Source organism: Drosophila melanogaster, chromosome 2R, assembly GCF_000001215.4.
Source record: "Drosophila melanogaster chromosome 2R".
NCBI classification, from domain to species: domain Eukaryota; kingdom Metazoa; phylum Arthropoda; class Insecta; order Diptera; family Drosophilidae; genus Drosophila; species Drosophila melanogaster.
The window spans coordinates 1,907,023-1,932,499 of NT_033778.4; the positions used below are offsets into that span (position 1 = coordinate 1,907,023).

The 25,477-nt window shown below is 39.1% G+C and overlaps 1 protein-coding gene across 1 annotated transcript in view; it reads right to left on the bottom strand.

Annotated features, from left to right (window-relative positions):
* The window catches only part of CG17684 (uncharacterized protein), a 396,036-nt gene that overhangs the window by 40,943 nt on the left and 329,616 nt on the right, over nucleotides 1-25,477 (bottom strand). The window contains exons 9-10 of the mRNA NM_001015352.4: nucleotides 19,717-19,841; nucleotides 19,273-19,659 (exon numbers count right to left, since the gene is read on the bottom strand). Coding sequence (NP_001015352.3) covers nucleotides 19,273-19,659; nucleotides 19,717-19,841 — 512 coding nt within the window. The remainder of the gene's footprint in view (nucleotides 1-19,272; nucleotides 19,660-19,716; nucleotides 19,842-25,477) is intronic.

Here is a 25,477-nt window from a genome sequence, read left to right on the forward strand (position 1 = left end):
ATGTGTCTCTTCTATTATAATAGCTTTATCTTCATTATTTTCCACGTCTTGTAGAAATATTTTAGTATAAAGAAATTTGTTGGTAAAGTTATTTTTTAATGGTAATTGAATATGATAAAGATCTTCTAAAGTGCAATGAATTCCTACCGTTATGTTTGGTTTTGATAATTGATAATTGGTAATTGAATATGATAAAGATCTTCTTAAGTGCAATGAATTCCTACCGTTATGTTTGGTTCGATGTTTCGAACATTCGATCGCCGACGTGTGAAGACGTTTTTATCGTGCTCCGCACAAAATCGGTTGTTTTGAGTGAAGTGAACGCCAAATAAAATAAACTAAATAAAAAATCTGAAAGCGAAAGAGACGCTCTATGCGATGCAAGATCGCTTAAATACATAGTGAATTGTTATCTTAAATAATAAAACTATGAGTCAGAACGACACTCGCGCTCAGCGTCAGCGCGAACATGACGAACGCCGGCTCTCAATTCAACGCAACAACGCGTACTTCTCCTACGTCTCACCGACAATCCCAAACGCAGACATCGAGCGGTCAATAACCCATAGCCCAGGAAACCTTCTTCTACCAACAAATCAAGAAAGAGCGCGCTCCTGCTCTCCCGCTCTATTGGCTCCGACAGAAGCCCCGCTACCTCCAACAACAACAGCTGGAGAGGGACAGCCCGCTCTGCCTCGTCATCGGCTGCACCCGCTCACGGTCTGACTAAGTCAGCGAAAGCAAAACCGCTAGCAATAAACGGTACTGCTGCACTGCCAGCAAAACAAAACGAAAACGTAAACAAAAAAGCTGGGTCGACCTGGCAGACTGGAATGGACCGCTACAGCGAAAGCTCAGCCCGGAAAATTCAGATTTGGGAAACAAGCCGAAAAATACACGCGACAACTCTACCCTGATCAAAAATGTAGCCCCTGCAAATACCAACAGATTTGCCTTGCTGGTAGATACCGCTGAGGACGTGCCGCTGGGATCCGTTGATATCGAACCGAAGAAAACAAAGCCTCCGCCAATATACATCCGCGAGAAGAGCACAAGCCGTCTTGTAAATACTTTGATTGGCCTTATTGGAAAAGATAGCTTTCATATAATTCCCCTCGTAAGAGGTACTATCAACGAAATCAAACTTCAGACGAAAACGGAGGACGACTACAGAAAAGTCACAAACTATTTTACCGCACAAAAAATAGGCTTCTACACCTACCAGCTTAAAAGCAGCAAGGGCTTGCAAGTAGTCCTGAAGGGCATTGAGTCTGATGTTACGCCCGAAGAGATAACTGAGGCGCTAAAGGAAAAGGGATTTTACGCCAAAAACGTGTTCAATATCAAAAACAGAAACAGGCAGCCCCAACCACTCTTCAAGATTGAGCTTGAACCAGAAAACAAGCCTCCTAGAAAAAACGAGGTTCACCCAATTTACAAACTCCAGCTCCTTTTGCACCGTAGGATCACGGTAGAAGAGCCGCACAAACGCAACGCTCCTGTACAATGTACAAACTGCCAAGAGTATGGCCACACGAGGTCATATTGTACACTTCGCCCGGTGTGCGTAGTCTGTGGAGATCTCCACGACTCCAAACAGTGTCAAATTAACAAAGAAAATGTATGCGGAAAAAAAATGCAATAACTGTGGGGGCAATCACACAGCAAACTACAGAGGCTGTCCAATCTACAAAGAGCTGAAAATCCGTCTCCACAAAAGAATGAACACGGCGCGGGCACACCAAGGAACAGCTACCCTGATACCATCAGAGACAAATCCTGAAGTAATTTTCTCGAAAGCAGCAAGTTTCGCTCCCTGGCCTACATCCAACACTAACAAGACAACATTTGCTAACGTTTTAAAATCAGGTATGACGCCTCCAACCCAAAACTCCCGAACTCCACATGAAGTGCACACAAAATTAGACACACAACAAAACTATCACCCAGCTGCGCAGCAGGAAACAAAAACTGAAGCTATGATGCAAGCCTTACAACAGAGCATGATGGAATTTATGACATTTATGAAGACCACCATTCAAGACATGATGCGTAATCAAAACCTTTTGATACAAATGCTTGTAGCCCAACAATCAAATAAATAATGGCTACCTTACGCATAGCTACGTGGAACGCCAATGGCGTTTCACAGCGCAAACTTGAGCTAGCTCAATACCTACATGAGAAGCATATCGACGTAATGCTTCTTTCGGAAACTCATCTCACAAGCAAATACAATTTTCAAATAAGAGACTACCATTTCTACGGTACAAATCATCTCGACGGAAAAGCACACGGTGGCACCGCCATACTCATAAGGAACCGTATGAAGCACCACTTTTACAAAGAATTTGCGGAAAATCATCTTCAGGCCACATCTATCAACATTCAGCTGGATGACAACACTCTCCTTACACTAGCGGCCGTATACTGCCCCCCCCCGTTTCACAGTATTAGAAGCTCAATTCCTGGATTTCTTCCAAGCACTAGGGCCACACTTCATTGCAGCAGGCGACTACAACGCTAAACATACTCACTGGGGATCGCGACTTGTGAACCCAAAAGGAAAACAGCTTTATAAGACTATAATAAAAGCCACTAATAAACTTGACCATATTTCCCCCGGGAGTCCTACATACTGGCCATCAGACCTCAATAAGCTGCCAGACCTGATCGACTTCGCAGTTACGAAAAATATTTCCCGCAGTTTGGTTAAAGCTGAATGTCTGCCGGATCTGTCATCTGATCACTCGCCTGTACTAATTCACCTCCGCCGATACGCAGAAAACGTGAAACCACCAATCAGATTGACCTCTAGCAAAACAAACTGGCTCAGGTATAAAAAATATATAAGTTCACATATTGAGCTAAGCCCAAAACTCAATACTGAATCTGATATAGAGAGCTGCACGTGTGCATTGCAATCCATCCTTACTGCAGCAGCTCTTACTGCAACACCCAAAATAACAAATAATGCAATTAATTCAAAGAAGACCAACGTACAAATCGAGCAACTCGTCCACGTAAAACGTCGCTTACGCAGAGAATGGCAATCTTCCAGATCCCCAACTGCAAAACAAAAGCTAAAAGTAGCCACACGGAAACTGGCCAACGCTCTGAAACAAGAAGAGGACGACGATCAGCGACGATACATAGAGCAACTCACACCAACAGGCACAAAACAAAAGTCACTGTGGCGAGCCCACTCAACTCTTCGCCCACCGACTGAAACCGTTTTGCCGATAAGGAATTCCTCAGGTGGCTGGGCCCGTAGTGATGAAGACAGAGCCAACACATTTGCCGCTCACCTACAAAATGTGTTCACGCCAAGCCAGGCTACTAGCACATTCGCGCTACCGTCCTATCCCGTAAACCGCCATCAGCAACTCACCCCAATTGTGTTTCGTCCTAAAGAAATAACTAAAATAATCAAAGACAATCTCAGCCCGAAAAAATCCCCCGGCTGCGACCTTATAACACCGGAAATGATCATCCAGCTGCCACATTCTGCAGTTCGCTACATAACCAAGCTCTTTAATGCCATCACCAAACTTGGTTACTTTCCACAACGATGGAAGATGATGAAGATCATAATGATTCCAAAGCCTGGTAAGAACCACACAGTCGCTTCATCTTACAGACCAATAAGTCTACTCTCATGCATTTCGAAACTATTCGAAAAATGCCTGCTGATCCGACTTAATCAACATCTGATATACCACAATATAATCCCAGCCCACCAATTTGGATTTCGCGAAAGCCATGGAACCATTGAACAGGTGAATCGTATTACAACGGAAATAAGAACTGCATTTGAATATCGCGAATACTGTACAGCAGTATTTTTAGACGTATCCCAAGCATTCGACAAAGTCTGGCTCGACGGCCTAATGTTTAAAATTAAAACATCCCTACCCGAAAGCACACACAAACTTCTAAAGTCTTACCTCTATGACAGAAAGTTTGCAGTGCGGTGCAACACTGCCACTTCCACTGTTCATACAATTGAGGCTGGAGTCCCCCAAGGCAGCGTTCTTGGGCCAACCTTATACCTCATCTATACAGCCGACATCCCTACAAATAGTCGCTTAACGGTATCCACATTTGCCGACGATACAGCTATCCTTAGCCGTTCAAGGTCCCCTATCCAAGCTACAGCACAGTTGGCACTGTACCTCATCGACATTGAGAAGTGGCTCTCTGACTGGCGAATAAAAGTAAACGAGCAAAAATGCAAGCACGTGACGTTTACGCTAAACAGACAAGACTGTCCTCCGCTCTTGTTGAACAGCATACCACTCCCGAAAGCAGATGAGGTAGCGTACCTAGGAGTACACCTTGACAGAAGACTCACATGGCGCAGGCACATTGAAGCCAAAAAAACCCAACTTAAACTCAAAGCCAACAACTTACACTGGCTCATCAACTCTGGTTCTCCGCTCAGCCTAGATCACAAGGTCTTGCTCTACAATTCTATATTGAAACCAATCTGGACCTATGGCTCACAGTTATGGGGCAATGCCAGCAACAGCAATATTGACATCATTCAGCGAGCACAATCAAAGATTCTGAGAACCATCACTGGGGCACCGTGGTACGTTCGGAGTGAAAACATCCAAAGAGACTTAAATATCCCATCAGTTACCAACGCAATCACGGAACTTAAGGAAAAATACCATAGCAAGCTTCACACGCACCCCAACCACCTAGCGCGAGGTCTAATCCAGCTCAGCAGCCGTTCCCGTCTCCGGCGAAAGGACCTACCAACCCAGCGAATAAATTATTAGGGCCGTCTAATCATAGAACAGTTGGAAAAATAATACAGCTGTTCAAAAAATACTTGTTATAGTTAAGATTTTTAAACTTATTGTTAGTTCTTATACAAGAAGATTCAATAAATAAAAGCAAAGTAAAATAAAAAAAAAAAAAAATGTTTGGTTTTAGATACTCCCTTAGTATTTCTATTAAGTTTTCTGGCGTGTCATATTCAATTATATGTCGTGTCTTATCAAAAACGTTCAATGACTCATGTATTGTATACCTCCCCTTTGTTAATAACAGTTGTTGTTGAAACTGATTTAACGGTTTTCGGGTCTCTTGTATTACATTTTCAAAACTACTTTCGGCAGAATGCTGTGTATTTTGATCTGAGCTTGATTGTTCTATATCGCTGTTAGTGATATTATTTATTTTTATTCGAGATAATGCGTCGGCTACGACATTAGTTGTTCCGGGGTTATATATTATTTTCGGGGTGAAACTTTCTATGAAAGAGTACCATCTTTTCATTTCCACATTCGGGTTTTTATCTGAGATTGTGAATGATAAAGATTGGTGGTCTGTTTGTATTTCTATACCAACAACACCATATAAGTAATTCCTGAGATTTTTAAGAGCCCAAACTATTGCCAACAATTCCTTTTTATTTGTGGCATAAAGTTGTTCGGTTTTATTTAATGTTTTGGATATGAAAGTAATTGGTTTATTATCCTGTGATAAAACTGCTCCGATAACTACATCTGATGCGTCTGTTTTTAAAGTGAATTGTTTGTTATAATCTGGTTGAACTAATTCCACTTGTGCTGTTAAATTATCTTTAAGTTCGTTAAAAGCTTTAACAGCTGGGTCATCTAACTGTATTGTAATTTTTGTAGACATTCTCCTAGAAATTTTTCCATTACCTCCTCCTAAGTATTTGGTTAGAGGTTTGGTAATTTTTGCATAATTTCGGACAAATTTACGGTAATAGCCGATGAGGCCTAGAAAACTTCGAAGCTCTCTAATGTTTTGTGGAATCGGATACTTCATAATTGTGGAAATTTTCTCAGGATCGGTTTTAATTACATTGTGAGAAACAATATAACCAAGAAATGCTGTCTCTAATTTAAAGAATTTAGATTTTTCTAGATGATGATCTCACTCCAGCAAACCCTAAAAGAGTTTATGACATTCATGCAAACCACAATGCAAGAGCTTATGCGAAACCAAAATATGCTGATACAGCTTCTTCTGTCATCCAAATCAACATAATGTCTAAGCCACTTCAAATATCTATGTGGAACGCGAATGGCGTTTCACGGCATAAAAACGAACTTGCCCAGTTCTTATTCGAAAAAAATATTGACGTCATGCTCCTCTCCGAGACACATCTAACAGACAAGCACAACTTCCATATCCCAGGATACTTATTCTACGCCACAAACCATCCGGACGGCAAAGCCCATGGGGGCACTGGTATACTTATCAGAAGTCGCATCAAACACCACCTTTATAACAGAACTGAAATGGACTACCTGCAATCCACTTCCATAAGCATGCAATCCAGCAGCGGCCCCGTCACTCTGGCCGCAGTCTACTGCCCACCTCGTTTTGTAGTTTCTGAGGACCAATTCTCGGAATTTTTCAACTCACTCGGTGAGCGATTCATAGCGGACGGTGACTACAATGCCAAGCATACGCACTGGGGATCACGTCTTTTGACCCCAAAGGGCAAACAACTTTACAACGCGCTCATTAAGCCGCGAAACAAGCTCGATCATGTGACTCCGGGTAGGCCTACATACTGGCCAGCAGATCCAAATAAGCTACCGGATCTCATTGACTTCGCAATAGCAAGAAAGATTCCAAAAAATTATATTACGGCCGAGTCACTTGCAGAACTATCATCTGATCACTCTCCAGTTCTACTTACTCTCTGGCACCGACCACATATAACTGAGCGGCCCTACAGGCTGACAGGCAACAGGACCAACTGGACAAGGTACGCGAAATATGTTTGTACTCACATGGAACCAACACAAACAGTATTCACCGACGAGGATGTTGATCGCCTGGTCAAATCGATAGAGGAAACACTTGTTGCTGCAGCCAAGGCCTCTACACCTCCAGACACACACAAAATGACAAATCATAGCAAAACAAATCGTGAAATCGAACATCTAGTACTTGAAAAACGAAGACTAAGAAGAGAATGGCAGAATCATAGATCCCCAACGACTAAAGAACATCTAAAAATAGCAACACGTAAACTAACCAGGGCACTTAAGCTTGAGGAAGCCAACGCCCAGCATCTATATATCAAACAACTATCGCCCACCAGCAAAAGGAACCCTTTGTGGAAAGCACACAAAAGCATACAGCCACCGGCAGAAACAGTCGTTCCACTGCGAGGTCCCTCTGGAAGCTGGATACGCAGCGACGAAGATAGAGCTAATGCGTTCGCCGATCACCTTCAGAAAGTATTCCAACCAAATCCTGCTAGCAACTCATTTGTCCTCCCTGTAGTAACTAAAAGCTTGCCCCCTATAAATCCAGTAACATTCAGCCAAAGTGAGATAGCATCTATCATAAAAGATCTTAAGCCCAAAAAATCACCTGGACATGACTTGGTGACATCAAAAATGATCATAGAACTCCCACCGTGTGCGGTTCTGACCTTATGCCATCTCTTCAACGCTATTAAGAAACTTGGATACTATCCCCAAAGGTGGAAAAAGGCGGTTATAGTAATGATTCCCAAGCCAGGCAAAGACAAAACGCAACCCCCATCCTACAGACCAATCAGTCTCCTAACGTGTCTCTCGAAACTGTTTGAAAAGGCATTTTGAAAACAACTAACTCCCTACTTAAAAAGGCGAAATACAATACCATCGCATCAGTTTGGCTTTCGCAAAAATCACGGAACGATCGAACAGGTCAATCGCATCACAAACGAAATTCGTACCGCTTTTGAGCACCGGGAATACTGTTCAGCTATATTCTTAGATGGTGCACAAGCATTTGACCGAGTCTGGCTGGAAGGACTAATGTACAAGATAATAAAACTGCTTCCCCAGAACACGCACAAATTGTTCGAATCTGATCTCTTCAAAAGAGTGTTCTCATCCAGGTGTAACAGTTCGACTTCACACGACCGCGTTATCAATGCTGGAGTCCCCCAAGGTAGTGTACTGGGCCCCGTTCTTTACACCCTAGCAGACATGCCTACAAACTATCAGCTCACAACCTCTACGTTTGCTGACGATACCGCAATACTTAGCCGATCTAGATGCCCAGCAAAGGCAACAGAGCAACTTGCCTGCCATCTTAAAATAGTGGAAAGATGGTTTGCGGACTGGCGCATTAAGATAAACGAGACCAAAAGCAGACATGTAACCTTCACACTGAACAGACAAACCTGCCCACCCTGTACCCTGAACAATACATTTATCCCACAAGCAGACGTAGTAACATATCTCGGCGTTCACCTAGAATCTAAGAGGACTCATATGAAGCTTAAAGCAGCCAATCTTCACTGGCTTATTAATTACAACTCTCCCCTTAGTCTGGAATACAAAGTACTCCTCTACAATACCGTGCTGAAACCCATCTAGACATACGGCTGTGAACTATGGGGAAACGCTTCAAAAACCAACATTAAAATCATACAGCGAGCTCAGTCCACGATTCTGCGAACTATCACTGGGGCACCATGGTACCTACGCAGCGAAAGCATCCATACAGACCTCCACATAAATCTTGAAATTCAGATGAAAAAAACACGAAAATCCTCTCGCGAAGTCGCTTACGCGAGTCTACAGTCAGAGCCGACTAAAGCGCAAAGATTCTCCAGCCCAGCAAAGAAATCCTAGGGCCGTCTCTAACTAATACAATTAATTCATATTGTAATTAATATAAGTTATATAATAAGATTTGAATAATTATTGTTAGTCTCACATAAAGAGAAGATCCAATAAATAACGCAATAAATTAAAAAAAAAAAAAAAAGATTTTTCTAGAGAAATTTTCATATGGGCTTTTTGTAAAATATTAATTATTTGAATTAAATCAGTGTAATGTTGTTCAATTGTATTAGAAAAGATTATTATATCATCCATATAAACATGACAAGTTTTCCGACTTGTTCTCTCAATATGTCATCCATTGCTCGTTCAAATATTCTAGGGGCGTTTGTTAACCCAAATGGCATTCGTAAGAATTCGAATTTTCAGTTATTTATAGAGAAAGCGGTTTTTTCAATATCTGAATTTTTCATTAAAATGTGGTGGAATCCTGATTCCAGATCAATTGTTGAGAAATATTTTGACTTCCCTAAGGTAGATAATATTACAGACGGATCTTGCATCGGGTATCTGTCAGGTATTGTGCTTTCGTTTAATTTTTATAGTCAATAACTAGTCGATGTTTTGGAGATCCATCTTCGTTTTGATTTTTTTGGACACTACTAAGACTAGTGACTACTAGTGGGACTACTTGGACTTATAATTTGTTCTTTTAGCATTCTATCGATTTCATTATTAACGAAATCTGAGATCGACATAGCATAAGGATGTTGCTTGCTATAAATTGCCCTGTCATTGTCATTATTTATTTCTCCTCGAATATCGGTACGAAAAGGAATTTGCATATTTATTTTAGAATGCTCCTTTTCAATATTATTCATAATTTTATTTTCAAAATCTTTTAATTGAAAATAAATGATCCCGAACTATTAGTTTTATTAATGACAGATAATTCAACGTCGGCGTGCTCAGGATTTTCAGATCCCGAACTATATAAACTGCCTTCAGCAATAACCGTTTCGGTTTTAAATACCTTTTGCTCATCAAAGTATTTTTTAATAATATATTTTTTCAATGGAAGAATATTTTTTTCCTCCATTAAACACAAATCGTTTTTATACTCGTCAAGATATTCGAGTTTCTCTTTATTCCCCTTATACTCCATGATTCCTTTCTCGATATTTAATTTAGCTCCAATCTTTCTTAACAGATTGAATCCAACTAATAGATCAGATTCTAAACCCTCTATTTCATAAAATAAATGTTGTTCCCCAAATATAGTTATCAAATGATAATATTTTATGATTGAATATCCATGAACTGTAGATACTCTTTTGTGTATTGATAATTCCCTTTTATTCTCGTAAATACCCTTTCTTATATAGCACGCGGTTGCACCTGTATCTATTAATATTTTAAGTTGTCTTTTAGTTTTTCTGTCTACCCTTGTTATATGAGGCATTCCTCTGTAGGGTGCTGATCTAAAAAATGGCCCTCGTTGATATTATTTACCCTCATTGTTTTTTGAGCTGGCTGGCTGACTGTTCCCGTTGATTCCCGTTTTATCGGGGGGTGTGATTCGGACTGATTTACCTGACGTGTGCTTGTGTTGGGTTTTTGCGCTGGGTGTTGGTTAAAATTATTTCCTTTGAAATTATTATTAAAATTGTTTTGGTTATTATTATAATTCCATTGGCTGTTAGGAATAAGGACGGTTATAATTTTTATACGGACGATTGTGAACTCTTATGGAGCTGTCTACTTCCATAGGTTCTGGTGGTGTTTGAACTTTGGAATTATTATTAAAATTCCAATTGTTATTCGTTCCCAAGTTTTCGTTTTGCGGCCATTTATTATTTATTCTATTTGGTGTAATATTATTCTGTCTAGAGGCATATCTAAGGTTGTTTCCTTGATTTTTATTTTCATTCCTGAATCCATTATACCTATTTGGAAATTGAGCTCTAAAGTTGTTAGACTCTAGTTCCTGACACTTTGCCTAAGCATTTGGCAAGTCTGGTGGGTTAAGAGAGAAGAGTGTTTCTGAGATTGAACCGTTTAATCCAGAAATAAAAAATGTAAGAGCATTGCTTCTAATTGTTTTATTTGTTTCCTTGGTTATAACGCTGTCCTTTCCATAAGTCATTATAGTTTTATTTATGAGTAAAGTCATTTTCTTGTTTACTTCGTTGTAAAATTCTGTAATGGTCATACGTCCCTGTCTAAGGATGCTTAATTCTGATTCGAGTATATGGATTGGTCTTTTATCGCTATAAATAAAATCCAATCTGGAAAGAATAGCTTGAAAGTTTAAAACGGTACCATGGTTGGTTAGAGCATCGTGTGCTGCTCCCATGATTTTATTAGGTAGAATTGTTAAAGCGATAAAATATTGTTCACTTTCAATTTTATATAGACTTATTGCGGTTTCTGCCGCTTGTCTCCAGCCTACATATTGGGTTATTTCACCTGTGAACTTTGGTAAGGATTTAATTACCTCTAATGTGGTTTCGCATTTCATGGTTCGGCCAATTGTTTGGATCTTATAGTCTTCCACTTCATTTTTGTTAGCGGTTAACTGCCCTTCTATCCTTTCAATTTTTCTGGTCACTTCACTCAACTGTTCATTTGTTAATCGATTTATCAATCCCATTGTCAGATTCCTGGCACTGGATATCCCGCCCGCAGAAAGGGTTGGTACTGAACCTCCGGTTGCCATTTTTAAATTTAATTTCAATTTTCAAAACTATTTATCAAACCTTCCAGATTGTTTTAAAATTGATATTGTAATGTTTAATTTTAAAGCTTGTAGTACTCTGTATCTTGATCTTATTTTTTAGATTTTATTTAAAGACTTAGTGTTATTTTTTATCTGCTCACTAAACTTTCCGTGGGAGTTTTTCCCTCAGTGATCTTCTGTTGGGGTCTTCCTTCAATAGGCTTGTCTTAATTATTTTGAGGTCTTCCTTCAATTGGGTCGTCTTGATTATTATTTATTGGGGTCTTCCTTCAATTTTGTACCTAGCTGCGGCGGGGTGTTGCCCTCAGCTTTTCCTTCCTTCTTGGTGTTGATTTTTTTACGTTTTTTAACATTTGTTTGGTTTTATTTGGGTTTGTAGTTATTGTGTTATCGTAATTAGTGTTAAGTATTCAGTCCACCTTTTATATTAAATTCTTTATTGGATTATTGCATTTATTGATTTCCAATTAAGTTTATTCACGATCACTGTCACAGTAGTTAGGTGTCGTTGGATTGTTGTGGATGTTTTAATTTTTCCACTAAAAATATGAGTTGTTGGCGGCGCGAGTTCCGTTTTGTAATTAACTTATTTTCGTTAATATTTATTTAGAACTTTTAAGTACACCGCCCCACGTTGGGAGCCAAGTAACTTTTTGCGGTATAAATTATTTAAAAAAATAATTTCTTATTGTTTAATTTTAATATCTTTATTGGTGTTAAACTTTTCCACTTATCACTTTATTACAAGACACTTATTCTTATCCATTGATACATTTGTAAGCCGTTCTTTTAAGCCTCCCGAATCAGACTGATCTTCAAATTCTAAGTCCTAATCCAATCAACCTCGGCCAGAAGCTTTTCTTTGAAACTTTCTGAACTTTCGATGAAAGCTTTATGCTGAAATTATTCCACTGCATTATGAAATTCAATTATGCTGATCGATGCAGTTTTTGATTGAAGCGCAATAAGTTGGCCGTGGTTTGGTCTCCAAGCGGAAGCTGTGTTTACTTTAAGTTTGGGTTGTTTAAATTAGCGGGTAGCTAAGCGCTGGCAAAGGCAATGACAAAAACAAAGACAAAGGAAATGCCGACGAGATTGAGAATTGAAATTTGTTTATAAACTGTGGAAGGGTGTTATGTTTATGGGTTGGATAACTTTCACGTGTCCTGGATAAGGACTAGGGCCCAGGGAAAGGCTTTTGATGTTCAGGCACCAAGTTGCCAACGTAAGCTCATCATATTTGGATCGTGGGATCTCGGCCCGCTCGTAATCCTCTTTTGCCAAGGCTGTCCGTCAAATGTTATGTCATTGTTTCTGATCTATACTTCACGTCTCTTTACTTCTCAGTACCTCTATTGAAAATGTTTACATACTCATTTTGTTGTAGTTAAATTAATAGCATATATTTAATAATATAATATATTGCTGGCTAGTGGATAGTGAATAAAAGCTCTAAGAAGTTGACCACAATGGTTTGAGCGGAGTATCGAATTCACCACCGGGCACCACGGTGCACACATTAACAAAAGTTGTTGGCTATTTACGACTACAAACATCGCTCTGAGGGCGCTTGTCTTTGTGCATCAAAAACAAGCCTAAAAAGTTATATTTATTTATAAAAAATATATTAATCATAATGAATTACTATCAATGAATGCACTGCCTCGAAAAGGCTAACACCAAAAATATTTTCTATGCTTTTGGGTAACATTATGACAAAAAAATTTTATCGTAAATAAGATAGGCAAGGTAGGCACGATAATATATGTACATGAATATGAATATAACAATAGATGGAATATGAAGATAACATGGGAATTGCGTTCGATCAAATTTACCCCACTTTACTCCTGAGCGATGACGCGTTGGATCTTGGTTATTATTATCGGAGCTTGGTTATTAGACACAGTTGGAATATGCTGAGTATGGATTTTACTGACCACACACGTCATGCAGTTCATATTTTATGGCACAGAAATATTGGGTACTCCTCGAACCATCCCTTTGGATATCATCACTTTCATGCTAGAGAAATGTAAGTGGTCAAATGTGCAAAATTCCATATACAGTTCTCATGGCACAACACTTACTACGCCCGCCGTCAAACAAGTACAGGTTGCCAATCTGATTGGATTTTACGATGCATAATCTGTCTTACATCATTGGGTCATTTTGTATATCGAAAATCACTTTGCATCTATTCTGTACAGCACTGCGGCTCACTAGACTAGACACACTATACACGCAATTTTTGCAGGATTCCGAACAAGAACTACTGCTGATGACCAAGCACCCAGTTCTGCCTGCTCAATCAATATCAATCATCTCCCTCTGTGCTACTGACTTAGAGCCATGCTTGGACCGTTGCAAAAACTCAAAGTAGTCCGAAACTGTCCGCTGTCTTCCTATATCACAACATACTCTTATTGACGGCTTGTTCGACATATTGTTATCGCAAGCTAATTATATTCGAAATTCTCTTGGTCGAGTATGCTCAACCTGGAAACCCATTTAATCCTACTTTTGAAGTGGGACAGGTGTCGTAAGACAGTTCCAGGGCATGTTCCAAAATTTTTAAAAATATTGCCGCAGCGGCCAATAATAAGCATATCCTTTCTGCGATATGAAAGTGGAGTGCAGCAATGGCAGCAATGCGGAGTGCAACAATGGCACTGCTATGGCACAAGGCCATCGATGCCAGCAGCTTAGCCACACGGCCAACCCATACACTGCGATCAGCACTGGACAGAACATTGTCATTACAATGTCATTTACTGACATAGTTAAGTCAGAGGCTGGCTACTCGCAGCCCATCTCGGCAGCTCGCTGCCGACCGAATTCCGATAACTTGAAAAACTCTGTTGCTTATTGCTGAGAAGAGAACACAAACTTGCCAATTCTGAAATGGAAAGTGAAGCGGCATACTCGCTCTGAGGGAATCGCTTCACACCCTGCCAACCACTTTCAAGCATTAGAGCTTGCCAGTCTGAGTCTGTTGCAGAGACATGACTGATCAGGACCTGCCAAAAAGTCCGTTGGATCCCAACGAGATATCTGATACTATGGCACGCCTCATCAGGGGATGTTCGGGATCCGGTCGATTGTTATCTCTCTCTTGAAAAGTGTTTGGGAAACTAACTGATTGGTAATACGTCACACGCTAGAAGTCTATAAATGGAAGGCTTCTTAAACACAGCCGCAGGCAGCATAGAATCAAAGACATTAGAATAACAAGATGCCATACATTGTTTTGCGCTATGCAGCCACTTTTTCGGCGACGTCCAGAATTGCCCTCTGTGCGCTCGTGTAGAATTGAGCGTAACAAATCTAAAAATAGAATTTGCTCGCCTGTGTGAGTTAAAACAACAAACGAGAACGCGTACCTGCGATAGAAGACGATTTTCGGGACGAAATCAATTTCGTTTCAAGAAACGAGATTACATATTTGGAGTTTTGGCCGACTTAGTTGCAAAACTTCAACAGAGTACTGTAAGCAGTACCTTTTACAGCGTTAGTATTAAGTTCATTCAAAGTTTTCTAAAACAAGAATTTTTTACATGGTGCCAATTGATCAAAAATAATATACAATTAAAGGAAAGTGAAGGGCATATTTTGTCAAATTTACAATGCATGAGCACACATGTGCACACATACTGTTGTCGGCTGTTACTTTCTAAGGAGTGACAAATTTCCATGGAGCTGGAGCCACCTCTAAAGCCAGCTCTAAAAAATCGAGTGCAAAAAAAATCCTATGGAGTTACTTATTTCGTTATTCTTGTATCTTTTAAAAACCTTGGAGTAACTCTGGCTCTCTAACTTACATTTGGCTACTCCGGTTCCGTTATCTAAGAAGATGGCTATTCAAGCGTGGCTAGCACGGAAGATTTGGTATGCTCGTCCCATTAAATTTATTAATCGTCTGGCGTTATTTGTCCGGGCTGGACTGGATTGGATTGCATCAATTCCGATATTGCTAGAGGAAATACGTTAAGGTGCAATCCGTACGTGTTGCAATACACAACGTGCTTCAGGAATTCTATGTGTTTTCCTCGGTCAAAGCGAGAGGACCATTTGCTGTCAGGTTTGGCGACTTTCGCGTAATCCGGCTGGCTGGGGGTAGGTTTTTCTGGGCATGTCTTTTGTAGCATGCATAGCCCATGGGCACTCGCCATGTATAGACCGCAATCCCAGTAGCAGTAGCCTTCCAGTTGAAATGGCTGTGTATCTTGCGTACTTCACTGGCCTGCGTAGCTTTGTTCAGGCCGCTTGGGCTCAAGGTATGAAAACAACAGCAGGTTAGCTCCACGTGTGCGCTGACTGGTCACGCTCACGTTGGCTTGTGCTATACTAAATACTACAGCTATAATTTTCCCTGGCCGCATTTCCAGCCAGTTTCTTTCATTTTTCGGCAATCGGTCCTACCATGGTTTCTAAAGTGCTATTCTCTTGCTCTGTGTAATACTCTTCAAAAATGCCTTGTGACGTAAATGTCTGCATTATTAACATTTACATAAATGCCGGACTAGTAAACTGCACGTCGTTGTGAAATACTAGAAATATAAGAACCTGTATAGAGTTTGAAAGAGAAAAAGAAATAACCAAAGTGCCGCGACGGCCATCTCAAAGACCCAGTAAGCCCCCGAGAAGTGATCACCAGTGCGAACAGTTCTGAGAACTAATCTCAAGAAAACAAATCCCAAAAGAAGAGATTTACAAACATGGGCGTGGAAGAATCAAGAATTGAGCGTATTTGTGACAAAAGAATATATGAGCTAGTATACAAAATCGGAGCAAATTGATATATTCGGCAGAAGACAGAAGAACAGAAGAGGAGGAAAAGCATGAGAATTTGTTGCTAGGGTAACCCCAGTGTAGTTGTGATTGCCCTACCTTACCTATGAAATAAAAGTGTGGCATTTTCCACACACACTTTGAAAATATACGAGCACACAGGTACTTTCACTCGAATTTTGAATCAAAACGACTTTAAAAAAACTTTTTCTTGCCAAACCTAACGCGAAAAATTAAACGCACACTCTGTGAAAATGTAATCATCTTAGAAAAGGTAATTAAATAAGGTTAGATTAAATAATATAAAAAATATTAAATACTACAAAAATTAAAGTTAAATAAAATTAAAAATACAAAAGTTATGTAAACTAAGTCTCCTGCTCGAGTACAAATTTTTTCGTAAATTATTTTAAAGAATATTATAAAAACATAATTATTCAGAAAATTTTTCAGTCAGGGAGATGCCCCACGCGAAACACCAGTGCCGGGAAATCCGCACATAAATCTTACCGACACGTCGCATTTAGAGCTTTTCACAAAGCTTCTCATGGTAATGCTCTCAAGAAAGACGACCTAGCTGGATCATGACACCCATGCTGGATCTCGTGATGCTAGGGATGGTCGAAGAGGTAAAGGTGAACGCTTTACTGTAACAGGGATACATAGAGCCTTGACACAGCCCCCATAGTGCCCCTTTTTCCTTTCTACTCCAAGTATCATCTGTCCAAAGCCAATGAAGGATTCGCGGCGAGTCTCGCCTCAAAGTTCGAAGAACCTCGAAGAACCGCCTATACGGGTCGCTTAGTTAACCTAGCTGACCTTAAAGAATCAAAAGCATCCAGAAGACGAGTAAGAACGGACCTTTTTCGCCTTGCCCTTGGGAGTAAGGAGGGGATGTGACGATCCTGGTTCAGGACTGCACAAATACGACACCACCGATGCCGATGAAATACAAACATTCCAGACACGTTCATTATTCTCATTAATGTTATCGTTGTTATTCTTAGTATCTTGTTACCAATACGTTAAGCACTAAATTAGGGACACGGAGTCCATGACGTACTTTTTAGGACAAGAAGTCCCGCACGAGAAGTATAATTTAAAATGAACTAAGCTGAAACCATTGTATTAGTATTAAGTTAGTCAAAAACCCACCTAAACCGGTTCCGACCTATCTATACACCAATATCTATCGAAAAGCCAAGAGAGTGCAGACGTGCTTTTCTCTGCCGCGAATCGTAAACTCGAATTTTCACGTCATTCCCGTTGCAGCAAGACAATTTCACAATATCATACAATTCGCAAGTTTCCCTTCTCGATTTCGCACAAATCATTTTCTTTGAAAAATTTGTTTGCCTTCTTGATTTGCGCACCAAAGTTTTATAATTTCGTTAATTCTTGCTAACACCACAACATAGCAGTAATGATTTTTAACACAATTTAATTTGATGACTTTGTAAATATTTTCGGCTGAGCCCCAAAATTGTGGTAATTTTAAGCTTTAATTAGCTTGCAAAAAATGTGTGGTTCAATACGTTATGATTGAGATCTCGGCACCGATTGCTCGTCAATTTGATTGATCTCTTATTCTCTCTGTTCTCTCACGGTCTCTTGTGACGTCATTAGAACCAAAGACCATTCGGCGTCTCTCGACCTACTTGCTTTCCTGGCTTGTTTCTGATTCCTACACAATGTTAACTAGATTAGTCGTGATTCGTTTTATCTTTTTGACGAGAGTCGTTTTATGTTATGCGACTAGAATTAAAATATTTTAAAATGAGCAGAACGAAACTACCTTATACAATCGAACACTTTTTATGCCTGAGCATATAATGATAACCACTTAATGAATTTTGTATACGCATCTTTTCTAATTTTGATAATATTTACCGTTTACTTCCATTGTAAGACCATTTTTAAAGTACACCAATGTCAGTTAAGGATGCTTGAGATGGAAAAAAACGCAACGTTTTCCTCACAATAAAGCCCTGTGCATATGTAGAACAATTTCATTCGAAGCAACCTCTAATGCTATTATCGCTTTTGTATCTGCTATAGTAAATATAAGAGGGAAGGTTTAATCACCATGGTTTAATGGATGCTGATTTTATCTACAACGGAGCGCTGGTAATATAGCGGAGAGGTAGTGCCCCGGTCGCGCTATAGGATTGTGGACGATAACGCGTTATCGACACCGTAGAGTTGCCTGGATCAGCGAGTGTGACTAGCTATGGGGTATCCCCGGCTTACACTGATCAGTTGATTTGCTTAGTGTGGCCAGCTGTGAAGCGCTCAATTCCATATTATCGTTTGTTGGAATGTTTTATCTGTTTTTTATTGTTCTTAGTTGGCTGTCGTATTCCTAGAACCCTATAGTTCAGTATGGCCTGCATGCCGGAATTATAAAATGTGATGTGAATTAAATGTGATGTGTTATTAAATTGTATTGTTCAACCGCAAAAGCGTCAGACAACACAAACACAACAGAACCAAAATCAGTAATGTGACGTGATCCTCCTGCTTCTCAAAGTATTAAGAATATACAAGCGATCCGTAAGAAGATCGTTGACGGGTTCATCAATATCTGATCATCTAACGAAAATAAATTTTGCGAAATTTGGAATTTAATGCTTTTCCTGCATCATATATATTTTAAAAGTTACTAAGAAAATCAAGTTTACTTTGTTACAACTAGCTCCCGAACGGGGGTCAGATAGGGAGAAATACCAGGAATATATTTATAAAGAGAGTAAAGCCCCAGGGCAAATGACATAACCTCAACCTACCGGAAAGAAAACGGACGATAATATGGGGGAGGCTTAATCACCATCTTTTATTATTTTATACACAAGAACGTAGCCGATAAAGTGTCTCGGCGGACAGGCGGTGGACGGGCTGCTACAATGGCAGCCATAATGGATGCCACTTATACATTTTATATATTCCATCATATATATTTTAAAAGTTACTAAGAAAATCAAGTTTACTTTTGAAAAGTTAGAACCCTGAGTTTTTAGGAACAAAAGGTTAGTTAAAAAGTTCATATAACAAAAACCCTAGTAGTTCTGTGGCACTTTGTTGACCGAATAATATGGCACACCAAAAAATTATGCAATGTTGGTTAATTTTAATAACCTTCAAGAGCTTATAAAAATATAGCTAAATGCATTGTTTACGTACACTTCAACAATAACTGGAAAAGCAGCATCCCGTAACTCCTCTCTCCAGCTGGGTGGAAGTAGTAATTGAACTTGAGCTCGACCTCCATGCGGTAATGGCACTTCAAAAGATCGCTGGGTCGGTAAAGCTAGCTTTTGTAGCCTTTCTGTATAAAATGGCCTTGTATCATACAAAATTTTGACTAAACTATGAGTGGTCTGCATATGTACTCCAGATACAGGTAGTCCTGGACCTTGGCATTCCAAAATGTAAAACTCAATTCCATAGTTAGTGGCAACACCTAATGATGGTGTTATAAAGGCTTCAAAATGTGTGCAGTTTGTATAATAGTATCGACTACTCCAAAGATCATCACCCAAATCACATGTTATGCACTGTGGTTCAACTCTGTTAATTAAAGTAAATAAATATATATTTGAGCACATGATCCACAATTTTTTTTACTTTCTTATATCATCATGTATTGGATCTTGAACTGAATACAAGTGCCGCTGTCCAGGCTTTTTATCTTGCGTAGCCATAAAATATACCTTGTGGTTTATTGTATCCCAACACAAAATTTTGGTCACCTGAAACAGACGTTAAATAATTTTATTATTAACATAGCGAAGTAGTCAAAGAACTGACCAAAATTGGAAAAAAAAAATATTTATTAAACAAGAGAGAACTCTATAGACGAGTTCCTCGACTCTTAGAAACCCGTTAGACAGCTAACAACATTTGTTTGGCATATCAACAGAAAATTACCAGAAAATTAATAATATAGTAATATAATTATAGTAATATAGTCACGAGTCCATCTGGTCCAGGATAAGTTTCAACTACGCCTGATAAGCCAAGCCAAGCGGCTGGTGGCTGATTGGAACCCTTGACTAGTACCAGGTTGCCTGCAATTATATTGGTTTTCTTTTTATTTCACTTGTGACGATGTTGCAATGTTGTTAAATATTTTGGTGTAATCTTTTCCCAAATCCTTGGTACATGGATTGTAAATGTTGCTAATAATCCTAGCGATTAATTGGCATATGATCTTCTGTCTCCTTCGACAGCTGAGAACAGATGTATACCGGATTTACCTTTGATTTACGGGTATTGTGTCTTCTTCATCCCTTTCATACAATCGGAGACAATTTAAGAAGGTGGAAACGGCTTGGAAGCGACTTGTACCCCGTGCCTGTCGAAGACAAATAATTCGAGCGCTGTGAATTTTATCAAAGTTCAGGAGTTGGAGGCATTTACGTGAGCCTGAAGCATGTGTCCTTGTTTGTTTGATAAAGCGTAAGACTAACCTACGATGCGGGCTAGTGTTGTTGGGGTATCCGATGGTTCTTGCTGTGGGACCAAAGACAATATTTTCATCTACTCTTATCTTGGTTTTCTGAAGGGAAGAACAGACCCTTGAGGTTTTCAACTTAACATAAAGCCTTTCCGAATAGTTTCAATTGTATGTGATAGCCAAGATAGAACAATTTATTTGAGTTGCGACAAGCGCGATCTTCGATCTTCTCATATTGCAGGCAGCTTTAACCCACACGATGAGTCGACCTAGAAGCAAAGCGGCGCATTCCTCGAGGAGCGGTAGCGAATGTTGCTTTAATGGAGCAACTCGTGTCTTTCCTGGATGAGTGAAACGGATAAAGTGTTATCTTCATACACTTTTCGACTGTAGACGACCGCGGAATATGTGTAATTCTTCTTGAAAAAGAATGTTAAAATTCACCACGGTTGGCGACAGTATGCCAAGCGGGTCAAAGATGCGTGCCACGTCAGAAAGCACTTGCGGTTTTGTGCTATTGTCATTTGATGTAAGGTAAATTAATTAGGAAAAGTGTCATCTTCTGGATACCAATGAATGCAAAGAATCTTTTCTGATAAAGCACGACCCTTGCCTTGGCCGTCCTCATAAGTTTTGGCAATTTCCGTGAGTACGTCATCTACATAAAACTCCTCCTTGAATAAATTTGCAGCTGTGGGAAACTTGTGCTTATGGCCGTGAGCTAGCTGATCAAGTACCCTTCCTGCTAAGAAAAGTGCGCTACATGTTCATGCATGTATATATGTGTCTTCTCTCCATATGATACGCTGATAGTCGCAATGACTGTCTGCCACAAAGATAACATGGGAAAGTTTGCAGATGACTTCAATAGCACAGTATAGAAGTTCTATTATCATTTTTGTAGCTAAGAAATCATTTACAGAATTCATTGTTTATAGTACGTGCTTTTAAATGCCGCCGTCTTCTAAATTCCCAGAATATTTAAATCATTTGTTCGCTATCCAATCCGTCCTAAATAAACTGTAGGGACCAATTGGTAGTTCTGGGTAATTTTAATATACCTGACACAATGTGGTCCCCTGAAGAAACGTCGAATATCCTTCTCCCTATAGCACTACATGACTTTATTGGCGGCTTGCTCGACTTATCGTTGCCACAAGTTAGTTATATTCAAAACTCTCTTTGTCGATTTTTGGATTTACGTGTCCTGAAAGTGTGTTTCTGTCCAGAGTACCAACGCTTAATCAGCTTGAAGATCAATATCGTCCTACTTTTGAGGTGACAATAGATAGGTACCATAAAAAAAGAGAAATCAACCAATCAAATTCATTGCTTTCGCAAGGCAAACTTTCTGAGGCTAAATATTTTTTAGAGGTGGCTTTAATTGGTTCGATCCTTACTCCTGCAATGTAATGTTGCCATGTATATAATCTATGCCGCAAGCAAATCATTTTTCAACTCTTGTGTTCCGATGTACTATCCGTCAAACTTTAACAAACGTCCTTGGCTTAATAAAGAAAGAAAGTAGATACTTTTTATCCTTTCTAATATGTAATGTTCAGTGTGACAAGTGCACTTTAAACCGTTTTATGTTGCAATTCGCACAGGATCGAACCCCTTTTATAATTTCGTTCACACTAAACGCAATATAATTTCTTACACTTCCTCGCTATTTTTTGAAAATACTACTGATTGGGCAATAGCCAAGTTATTTAAGCGTATTCTACGTTGCCTCATTCTGAACAGCCAAACTATTCCGCGATATTAAATTCGAATCTAATATGTATTCTCACTCTAAACGAAAGCTCAATGCTTTACGATCTTCAGCATGTTAAGACCGTCTATTCGCCAGGTTTCGACGAAATTCCTGGCTGTATGCTCAGATTGTTTACGGAATCCTTGTGCAAGCACCTACTTGTGTAGTGGTAACCTTATCTCTGGAATCTTCACAGTTCCCCCATATATGGTTCACCTTTTATGATCCCTCTTCATAAAAAGGTAACAAATTGGATGCAAGCAATTGCCAAGGAATCTTTAAATTGTCGGCAATCCTTAAGCTTTTTGAAAATGTTACCACTCATCATTTGCAGAACCTTTTAGGTCAATTATATAAGAATGTCTGCAGGGCTTTATGAAACGCAGATCAACAACCGCTTTTGAAGCTAACTTCCTTCGTAATACAGGGGTTCAAAAATAATTGTCAAACAGATGTTTGACTTTAGTTAAGCGTTTGACTCTGTTAATCATTCTCTTCTAATAAGGAAACCTAATTTGTTATGTTTTCCCGTTGATCTGCTAAATTGGATTTTAAGTTATGTGGATGGAAGGACGCAACAAGTCCTCTTAAAAAATTATTTATCTTGTAGTCCCACAAGGGAGCCACCTTGGTACCTTCTTTTTACCTTTTTTATTAACGACATCCCCTTTGTAATGTAACATTCGCGTGTATTTATGTACGCAGACGATGTTAAATTTTGCCTCCAGCACAAGGACATCTCGCGCCATTTGGACTTACAATCCGATCTAGGCATATGGTGCCGTGATAACGTATATTTTGTCGTGTCAACCAAATACGCACGACTTACACTCTAAGTGGGTGCCCTTTGGACAGAATAACACGGGTTGATGCTCTTGGTGTTCTTCTAGACCATAAACTAAAATTTTAGACCATATTTCGACTATTGTTAATATTGTAAAAAAAGGTATTCAAAAGAATTTGATGATCTTGAGTATGGATCACCCCTTTGTAGTAGTTTACTCGGTCCAAAAAAAACTTCATACTGTTTGCCTTGCGGAGCCTAAACTGGGATACAAACCATATATTTTACCTTATATTCATTTACCTTCCCTAGCTAATTGGAACAATTTTGTAATCGACAACTTCTCTGTTCCAATCAGATTCACTAGAAACAATCTGCAGGACCAAAACCCCCCGTGGTGGTTCCACTAGAGAAGCAATTTTTCGTTTCTCGGCATTCCCCTGATAAAACATCATCTGATTTATTGTCTTTGTGTATACAAGACAAAATAAAACAAATCTCTCTTGTCGTTCAATTTTTTTTTTTTTTTTTAGTATAATAAATGGCATTATTTACATCTGCCCAGAGGGCAATCAATGAAATTTTTTGATGCGTTGACAGTGAAGTAAATTCTTACAGCGTATGTGTGGAAACTGGAGTTATCTAAGGGTTCCTTTAGGGGACTCGGAAAGGTAGGTCCAGCGGGTGGAACCTCTTCAGCCTGCGGCGTTGGGAAATGATGTCCAGCAGTTTGATGGCTAGATGATTTTGGTGGTTATCTCCAGCTGCTGGTCTTCACAATTTCCTCAGCGTTGGAAGGCATCTTCAGGTCTCTTTTTATGGTGGAATTTCGGACTTCGGAATTTCGCCTAAATTGGGATGCGAACCGTATATTACCTCCTTATTCCACTTTTAATTAATTGACCGTCCCTAGCTAACCGTAGAACTATGCTTGGAACAGTCTTTATTTGTAAGCTTATTCGTCGGGATTTTGAGAGTCCCGACTTGATTAGTCGGCTTAACTTCTCTGTTTCAATTAGATTCACTAGAAACTATATAACCCTTATCCTAAATAATTGTAGATGTAACTATAGGTTGCATGCCCCTTACAGAGTATTATGTTCTGACTATAATAGACTTTATCCTATTATCTGTAATCTTGACTCTCTGCCGCTTTTAACTTATTTATTCAATATAGTTATTATATTCATTTTTTCGTTTCTGTTCTCTTTTCTATATCACGTCTATCTTCTCGCGAATCGAGCCGTACGATAAACGGCAGCGCCCCTCGGTCGGTTGTGCGGGAAGTGTGGCATTTCCGTCCGTTTGTTAACCAAAATGGCATACATACGAACTTAAATTAACTATTGCAATACATTGTTAATGGAAAAGGCTGTTTTTTTTTTTAAATATTTGACTTTTTTGTTAAGATTTGGTGAAATCCTGATTCCAAATCAATTGTTGAGAAATATTTTGACTTCCCCAAGTTAGATATTGTTACAGACGGGTCTTGCATTGGACAGATGTCCGGTATTGTGTTTTCGTTTAGTTTTTTATAACCAATTACTAGTCGATGTTTTAGCGTTCCATCTTCAGACTGGTGAATTATAAGGGCTTCTACTTGGTCTTACAATTTGTTCTTTTAGCATTCTGTCGATTTCATTATTAACGAAATCGGAGACTGACATATCATAAGGATATTGTTGCTGTAAATTGCCCTATCATTGTCAGTATTTATTTTTCCTCGAATATCTGTTCGAAAAGGGATTTGCATATATATTTTGGAATGCTCCTTTTCATTTTTATTTATAGTCTTATTTTCGAAATTTTTTATTTGACTTGAAATTATTATTAGATTGTAAATTTTTTCTTTGTCGGAAAATTCAACGACGGCGGGTTCAGGATTTGTGATTCACACACTATTAGTTTCTTTGTTGACGCATAATTCAACGTCGGCGTGCTCAGGATTCTTTGATCCCAAGCTATATAAACTTCTTTCATCCACTACTGTTTCGTTTTTAAATATTCTTTTAATGGAAGAGCATATTTTTTCCCCAATTAAGAAGAAATCGTTTTTTTCCTCATTGTCATAATATTCAATCTTTTCTTTTTTCCCATTATATTCCATAATACCTTTTTCTGCATCTATTTTGGCTCAAATTTTCCTTAATAGATTGTACACAATTAATAAGTCGGATTTTAAACCTTCTATTTCATAAAATACATGTTTTGTTTAAAATATTGTTAATATATGGTAATATTTTATAAATGAGTATCCATGAGCTGTGGATACTCTCTTGTAAGTTGGCAATTGGCAAATAAATTCCCTTTTTGATACAGCAAGATATGGATCCTGGGTCAATTAATATTTTAGTTTATTTATTTAGTTGTTGTTTTGTATTACTTGTGG